Source organism: Microtus ochrogaster, unplaced genomic scaffold, assembly GCF_000317375.1.
Source record: "Microtus ochrogaster isolate Prairie Vole_2 unplaced genomic scaffold, MicOch1.0 UNK51, whole genome shotgun sequence".
NCBI classification, from domain to species: Eukaryota; Metazoa; Chordata; class Mammalia; order Rodentia; family Cricetidae; genus Microtus; species Microtus ochrogaster.
Genome location: NW_004949149.1, coordinates 1,942,280 through 1,950,919, shown reverse-complemented (window position 1 = coordinate 1,950,919; position 8,640 = coordinate 1,942,280). Strand labels below are relative to the sequence as shown.

The following is an 8,640-nucleotide window of genomic DNA, read 5'->3' as shown; positions in this document are numbered from 1 at the left end:
ACTATGTATGCATGAAGACTTGCCCTAGGGAGCCTAGTCACCTTTACTCTCATCTGGGGGACATACACTATGTATGCATGAAGACTTGCCCTAGGACTCGGGTTTACCCTCAGTGTTCTTTTTGAACAAATACCCTCAGGAGATGGTGGTGGTTTAAGTAGAGAAGTTTGGGGTGCCCATTGATACGTGCTGTGCAGAGTGCCAGGTTAGTGATCAGGGCTACACACAATATTTCTAGTATAGTTCTCGTTTTCCAAGAGGTCATTGGTTGAATTCTGCAGTTAGTGGAAAAGAGAAATTAGTTAAAATACACCTACCTGCCTTTGTTGTACCAAATGCAGATGAAGGCAGTGTGAGAAAAGAAAGTGTATGGAAGGGGAGCCCTGTGTGGTCAGTGTCTCATAGAGCTGTGTGCCCATGCACTTCTATTGCAGACTCTACTACTTGTGTTAGACACGAACAGTTGGTAGCTGCTGCCCTGTGTCTGATTTCTCTCTCTCCCAGTTCCTGTTATCTAACTTTGCTTCTCAGGAAACAAGATACCGGCACACTGAGCATCTTCTGCTTGTTTTGTGTTTCATCTGTAGTCTGGTGACCCAGTTAGTATGTTGTCACTAATCTTGACATGCTGTCTGGTGAAGAGATTCCTGGCAGGGTTGGGGTTGGTGTTTTGTAGATGAGCTTTCAGGCTGTTGTGATTTCTATATATGGATAAACTTAGGTAGAACAATTAGGGTCCTTGGTCATTTGATATGTCTGTTGATAATATGTGGCAAGAAATTACTGGTAAGTCCAAGCCAGGCTGATTTTATTGTGATTTATGAATATAAAATTAATTTTAAAGCATGCTTTTTTACAATGTTTTGATTCACTTGAAATTAATAAGATTTGAAACTGTCAAAATTATTAGATTACAGTGCATAACTTGAAGCTTCTGATTTCATTACAAGAATGAATTATCATATTGCATATAAATTATTATATAACTATGATAGCTTTTATGGATTAATAAATTTCTAATCTCAGAAGATTGGGAAAATAGACTGGTTTCACTTGGAATTTTTTAGAATACCATTTCCAGAGGCGCTTGGTCTAGATCAAAGCAGAATTAGTGAACAATTCTTGTCTGGACGAATCTGTAGGGACTAATAGTGCATATGTATATTTTTTTACCAGGAAAAACAAAGTGCATGATGAAGTCTTCAGACTGTGTCATCAAGCATGCTGGTGTCTACAGTACTGGCCTTGCTATGGTGGTAAGCTGCTTGTCGTGTCTTAGTGTAGGTTTCCGAGATAAAGCCATTTTAACCAGCATTTTAAGGCGTTTTAAAAACAATTTTTATTTCTTGAAAATTTCATACAATATATTTCCATCATATTGTCCTCCACCTTTCCCCAGGTCTATCCTCATCTTTCTACCCAACCAACTTTGTGATCTCATTTTTATTTTGACCCATTGAGTCCAATTTATGTTGCCCAAATACTTTTTGGTGTAAGACCTGCCGTGGAGCATGTTCAGCCTACCAGGGATCACACCCTTAAAGAAAACTGGCTTCCTTTCCCAGAAGCTATCAAATACCAGTAGCTTCTCACTACGGTGGGGCTTTCTGCTTACCTCGCACCTCCACGCAGGGGTCTCACTGACTTTGAGCTTCTCGCACAGGGTCTGTGCATGCTCACAGAAGTTGCTGTGGTTTCCTGTGTGCAGCTGCCCCGTTGTGTCTGGGTACACTTTGGTGTCCTCATTGGCCCTGATGATAGACCCAGGTACCAGGCATTGGAATAGGCCTTAAGTTCCAGCAGACATACTGTTTTTTCCCGGAACACTCGTGCCACTATTGTGCCAGTGGACATATCCTGCCAAGACAGTCACTGTTATGCTAGAAAGATTTGCATCTGGGTGCTGTTGCTTTCCTCCTTTAGTGGAAGGCGTAGCACCTTCTAGCCTGTGGAAGCCAGCCAGTTAGGAGGAAACTCATCTTTTCCTCCACTAAATGACAGTGGTTTCTTTGTTAGTTTAGTTGGTCATCCAACTGGGGGTACCATTGTACCTTTCTACAATGTTAAACAGATGTCACAAATTCTCCGAGTTGTAAGACTTTTACCAGCATTTAAGTCTTTTGGTTAAATAAGGTTATTTTTTTTTAAAACATTAAATTTGACCAAAAGTACCTATTAGTTATATGTTATCTTTACTAGATAGGATTTTAGAAGGAATTTTAGTGCCATAAATAAAAAATAGGTAGATTATGTATTTTGTTGTTGTTCACTAAAAGATATTTTAAATAGAGCTATGAATTTTGCTGTATTCTACAGTGTAATTTATGCTTCATATCCAAATTACTCTGTGAGGAAAGTTATATTAGTTTTCTGTATATAGTTTATAGTAAGTTCCCTAATCTGAATTTTCTCTGAGATAGCTTTGTTCTCTTAGGCGTGAGTCCTTGCCTGCTCTTTTTTTCTGTGCTACCCTCCTTTGCCCCTCAGGTATGTGTGGGGCTGGGGGAAAGTTCTCTGCTTGAGAGTCTTCTGTATTACCTAGTTGATAATTTCTTTTTTCTTGCTAGAATACTGTCTGATGAAGGAGAGATACATGTTCGGTTTTCTACATCTGATTTTCACAAGTCAGAATTGGTCCTCCTCCTCGCTGACCTTGTTCCTTTGCTTTTTTTTTTTAACAGTCTTAGTGTTTGCAGAGGTCATGTGGTAGCTGTTCTAGAACTCTTGTTTCTTTGTTGCAGGGTGCAATATGTGACTTCTGTGAAGCTTGGGTTTGCCATGGAAGGAAGTGTCTTAGCACGCATGCCTGTGCCTGCCCACTCACGGATGCAGAATGTGTGGAATGTGAGCGAGGGGTATGGGACCATGGTGAGTGATTAGGTGCAGACATTAAACCTAGTTAGGCTGTGTGTGATCTTTCTCCATATATATTCTTTCAAATCTTAGCTGCTGGTATAATTTAGTAATTTAGTTAGAAAGAGACTGTACCAACAGTGTTAGTAAATGCTAGTACTTTTCACCCAAGCAGGTAGAGAAGGGAGTCTGGGTAAGGACAAGAAGCCTCTCTTGAGCCCGTGACTGTTCTGTAAGAGGGCAGGTTATTGTGGAGACCCACAGTTTAATGGTTCAGTTTGAAGGACATCATCAGTTTTATTTTAGCTGTTGCCACAATTTTGATACTTTTCTAAAATTAGCTGCCACAGATTATATGTATAAGAATTTTTAAAGTCATTAAGTTTGCCATATTTACATTTGTGAGTTTTAATTTCACAGGAGGCAGAATATTCAGCTGTTCGTTTTGTCATAATTTTCTTTGTGAAGATGATCAGTTTGAGCATCAAGCCAGCTGCCAAGTTTTAGAAGCAGAAACATTTAAATGTAAGTTGTTTTTTTTTTTAGCTATTCTGAACCTAGGATTCTGAATAGTGTAAATGTGAAACTTAATTAAAAAGGAGTAAGTTCTTTTATGTTGCTGCTTCATTGTGTGTGTGTGTGTTTTGTTTATAGGGAAAAAAATCTCCAAATATTAGCTCTGAATTTTTCTCTGGGGAATTTAGTGGTATATTGGCTGAGAAGTTCATTTCATTGCCTTGATCAGACATTATGTGCTAGCTGGCATTTCACTTTTAGGTTCCCATGCCATCTTAGTTAGGGTTTATCGCTGTGAAGAGAAACCATGACCATGACAACTTTTATAGGAAAATATTTAATTGGAGCTGGCTTATAGTTCAAAGGTTCAGTCCATTATCTTCATGAGGGGAAAAGGCATTGTGCAGGCAGACGTGGTGCTGGGGAGGTAGCTGAGAGACCTACAGCAATGTGTGGTCTGTCTCACCTAGCATGACTTGAGCATTTATGAGACCTTAAAACCTACCCTCACAGTGACACACTCCTTCCAACAACACCACATGTAATAGTGCCGTTCCCTTTGGCAACCATTTTCTTGGACCGCATATCCCAGCCCTCTCCTCCTTTGTCAGTGCTCTCAGTATGTGCCCCTCCTTGTGGATTTCCTGCAGGGGCTCAGGCTTCCTCCTGGGAGAGTTAACCTTATGTTTGGTTGGACATCTGAGATCTGAGTTTAAGCTGTACCTCCAATTCTGCATTTTCCAGTTGAGAACCAATGTGACTGATTGGGGTAATAGTAATAGCATTAACTTTAAGGTAATTTCAAAAGGCTAATTGAAATGAGAGTGTATGTAAAGTATTATTCTATACTGCCTGGTATACTGTCCCAGGGGAAAGACTTACATTCCCAGTCATTCACTTCACTGTGTGGTTCTTGTTCTGGGGGAGATGCTAATTCTATCTCTTGCCTACAGATTTTAGTTGTTAAGTTGCTTACTGTACCCTGTATATAAATTCAATTTTCACATAGAAATTTTCACAGGAGTATTTCAAAATATGCTGCTTGTATGCCCCCTAGACTTCTGCATAGCGCACAGGGTAGAAATAGGATTGTTTGTGGAAGAAGTGTGGGTGCTGTGAGTGTTTATAGGGCTTGAACCCTGCAGGTCAGTGGCTGACTGGTTCAGCTATGACCTCATTGAGAAAGCACCGTGATTCAGTGACAGAAGTAATATATAAGGCCTGAGTAACTGACCAGACTATAAGATGCTCTTGTCTCTCACAGGTGTTTCCTGCAACCGGCTTGGCCAGCATTCGTGTCTCCGATGTAAGGTGTGCCTCCTTGCTGTCTCATTTAGACTTTGATTTGGGTCCCAGTACTCTTGCCCCAGGTCTTGGATGCTTATTAGTGCTAATATATGTGGATCTTAAAACTTGTGTGGCTTTTTTTTTTAAATTAATTAATTGCCACTAGGTTTTGCTGTGTGGTCCAGGCTGGCCTTGAATTCACAATAATTCTTCAGCCTCTACCTCCTGAGTATTGAAGTTCCTGGCCTAAACTGCCGTGTCAAGCTAATTCTTTTGGTTTTGAGATAGTGTTATGGAAGTCAATGACTTAAGTGGCTTTTGACTGGTCACTCTCTTCTTGTAGTAGTTGCCTCTACAACATGTCCCCAGCGTCCAGTCCAGTGTTTTTTTTAGCCTTATGTTTGTAGAGAGCATTATGACCAGAATATTGGGGCTGTGGGTTAAATTGTTCCTGTTTTTAGAAGAGTCTGGGGGGTGAAGATATCCATGTCTCTTTTGGCTTTCTCTGGCATTTCTGTTAGACAAAGATCACCAGATAACTTAATTATTTCAGAAACATTTCTTGCTTTTAACCTCTCTTGTCCGCATCCTGTCTTCTTTCTGCTCTTCTGGGTGCTACAGGATGGCTTTCTGTAGAGCTTTTAGTCTCTGTCTGTGCTGTTTCTGCTGCTTAGAACAGTCTGCACCGGCTCTCTTTACCCTGTTCACCTCGCGGTGTTGACTAAGATCCACATAAACCCTCTGCATTTCTCTCAGTACTTAGGCCTTGCCATTCTTTTTCTGCTCCTTAGTTGGGTGGTGGTGTCCTGAGATGAACAGACCACCCCCCATTTCGTTGTCAGGACCTCAGATGTGCATGAGTAGATAACCGCTTCCCCGTCCTCTCTGTGTCTGCCTTGTTTAGGTCCTGGAGGGTCTTCTTTCTATGTGTGCTTTCATTGGTTGAATAAAGAAAACTGCCTTGGCTTTGTGATAGGGCAAAACTTAGATAGGCAGGAAAGAGAACTGGATGCTGGGAGGAAGAAGGCAGGCAGACATGCTGAATCTTTCCTGGTAAGTCACGACCTTGTGGTGACATAGAGATTATTAGAAATTGGTTGAATCAAGATGTGAGAGTTAGCCAATAAGAGGCTAGAACTAATGGGCCAGGCAGTGTTTAATTAATACAATTTCTGTGTGATTATTTCCGGTGTAAGCTAGCCGGGTGGAAGGAAACAAAGGACCCATTCCCTCACACAACAAGGTCCTGTTTCTGAAGAGTCCTGACAAAATCAGCTTCCTTTAAGAAGTTCAAAGAGCATGTGACTGGTCCCAGTCCAACTCTTAATTCAGTCTCAGACAAAACTATGTTCAAATTTTCTTGCAGTATTGAATGGTGTCTTTTTATATCTTTTAAATTAAACTTTGGCTTATTTCTGCTTCTCTTGTATAGGCTTGTTTCTGTGATGAACATACAAGGAGCAAGGTGTTTAAGCAGGAAAAAGGGAAACAACCTCCTTGCCCAAAGTGTGGACATGAAACTCAGGAGACAAAGGATCTCAGCATGTCAAGTAAGGCTTCTCAGGATGCCAGTGGAGTGGTTGGCTTTCACACTTAGCTTGTATTTATCATTTATTTTTTTTTCTGAGTGCGTATGTGTGTGGTGTTGGTTGTGTGTTTCTAGACCAAAGATGAACTTTAGGTGCCATTCCTCTCGGAGGCCACTGAGACAGCTTCTCATTTGGACCCACCCGGCTTGACAGTCATTGACAGTTCCACAAGGCTGGCTGGCAGGAATCCCTTGGTGTCTGTCTCCATGGTGCTAGGGTTATTAGCATGTGCTACCACAGCTCACTTCTTAAGTGGATCCCGGGGATCTGAACTGTGTCCTATGGCGTATGTGGCAAGCTCGTTACCGGTTTGTCTGTTCCGCTCCTGCTGCTGTGGTGAAATACTATTCAGAAAAAGAGTTTGTTTTGGTTTGTAAGTTCAAGTCAAAACAATGGCACTTGGAGCAGCTGCTCTCGTGTGCACAGTTGGGGGAGTGGGGAATGCATGGTGGTGCTGAGCTTGCTTTCCCGTGTGCACAGTCGGGGGAGTGGGGAATGCATGGTGGTGCTGAGCTTGCTTTCCCGTTCTCAGTAGTCTAGGGTCCCTGCCCAGGGAATGGTCAGCCTACAAGTAAGGTGGACCTTCCCACACAGTTAACATGCTCAGAGGCCTCTCTTCCAGGTGATTCTAAATTCTGTCAAGTTGATAGGTAACTAGCAATCACATTGACTGAGCCGTTTCCCTGACGTGTGTGTGTGTGTGTGTGTGTGTGTGTGTGTGTGTGTGTGTAAGTAATATATCTTTTTGTTTGAAAGGATAAACATATTGTCATAGCAAGTGGGATTTTATAGCCTTGGAAAATGTGTGGTACAGTTTTTCACTTTGATACAAGAAACATACTAATTACTGAGGTTTGGTGTTTGCCTTATTTATTTGTGATTGTGTTATATTTGTGTATTTGTGACTTCTGTGAGAAAATTAGGAAAATCCTTCCCTTCTTACATAAGAGTAAACCCTAGTGGGACGTGCGAGCATTGGCACTGATGGCTGACATGCATGTGGCTGTCTCTTGTAGCTCGTTCCTTGAAGTTTGGCCGGCAGACTGGAGGTGAGGAGGGAGATGGAGCTTCTGGGTATGATGCCTACTGGAAGAACCTGTCATCTGACAAGTATGGAGATACTGGGTACCATGATGAGGAGGAGGAAGAGGATGAAGCAGAGGAGGAGGAGGAAGAGGATGGGAAGGACTCGGATACCGAGTCATCAGAACTGTTCACTAGTTTGAACTTAGGAAGGACCTATGCCAGTGGCTATGCTCACTATGAGGAGCAGGAGAACTAGGTGCAGCTCCCGCTGGCACTTGTGAGAAGAGCAGGCTGAATAATGAGGATGCTCAGACGTCCCCTCCCTTCGCCTTGTCCAAAAGGCTAGTCACACTAGGCTCAGGGTAGGTTTTGGATGTTTCTAGGAACTGATATTGGACTTGTAGTGTAGAAGAAATGAGTTAAATGTAAGGGAAACGGAGTATCATGGATCAGTACTGCTTTCAGTCACCTGGTAGGCTTTGCCAATTAGATACATATAAAATACACAATAAAGGAATAGAAAGGAAATAATATTTATTTGATATTAAATTGCTGTTTTTATTAAAAGCACTGCTTATAAACTCATGTATCTGATTTTACAAAGTGTAACGGGTAAAATTGGTGTATTTTTCCTTTTATTTCAGCCCATACAATGATAGATATATTGTATTCTGAATTTTCACTGACTGTTTATGCTGTCTTAAGTAGTCACGTCTGTGTTAGTGGTGGACACGTTCACTGTTTTTTTACAATGAATGTCCTCACCAATGTTTGTTAATGCCTCACTGACTGACAGACATCTAGCTTTTTTCATACATGTAATGCCAGGACTGGTGTCGCTGATTCCCCAGGGAATCCCATTTTTAAATAAATCTAGGATTATACTTGAAAACTTTCGATACTGAGTTCTTGGTATGTTTTAGCAACTTATTTTGGAAAGCATTTAAGTATTTTTCTATAAACCGGTAAGGTTTTGACCTAATATTGGCACAAAAATCTGGGAATAATTACAAGACACAATTGGTGATAACTGGGGAACTGACGGTCCCTGGCACAGATGTCTGGTTCCTGCTTGCGTTAACAGTGATCTAGGCTTCCCTTCTGTTGCTGTGCTGAAATACTCTTAAAAAGCAACTCCAGAAGAAAGGGTTTATCCCAGAAGGATTCAGTCCTGTTATGGCAGGGAAGGTATGGTGTCAGGAACATAGATCAGCTTGTCATGCCTCTTTAGCGGTAAGGAAGCAGAACAGGAAGTGGGATGGGACTGGAACACCAGGTCCACAGTCGTGTACGGAAGCTCCACCGCCTTCTGACATAGCACCCCAGCTGGGACCAAATTCAAACACACGAGTCTAGGGGTTTCACATGG

At 41.7% G+C, this 8,640-nt stretch overlaps 1 protein-coding gene across 1 annotated transcript in view; it reads left to right on the top strand.

The window, feature by feature from the left end:
• Positions 1-8,163, top strand: part of Znf330 (zinc finger protein 330) — a 12,180-nt gene extending 4,017 nt beyond the window's left edge. The window contains exons 5-10 of the mRNA XM_005369546.3: positions 1,177-1,256; positions 2,742-2,868; positions 3,274-3,378; positions 4,634-4,680; positions 6,089-6,206; positions 7,262-8,163. Of these exons, the coding sequence (XP_005369603.1) occupies positions 1,177-1,256; positions 2,742-2,868; positions 3,274-3,378; positions 4,634-4,680; positions 6,089-6,206; positions 7,262-7,527 (743 nt within the window). The 3' untranslated portion in view covers positions 7,528-8,163. The remainder of the gene's footprint in view (positions 1-1,176; positions 1,257-2,741; positions 2,869-3,273; positions 3,379-4,633; positions 4,681-6,088; positions 6,207-7,261) is intronic.
• The last annotated feature ends 477 nt before the right edge of the window (positions 8,164-8,640 follow it).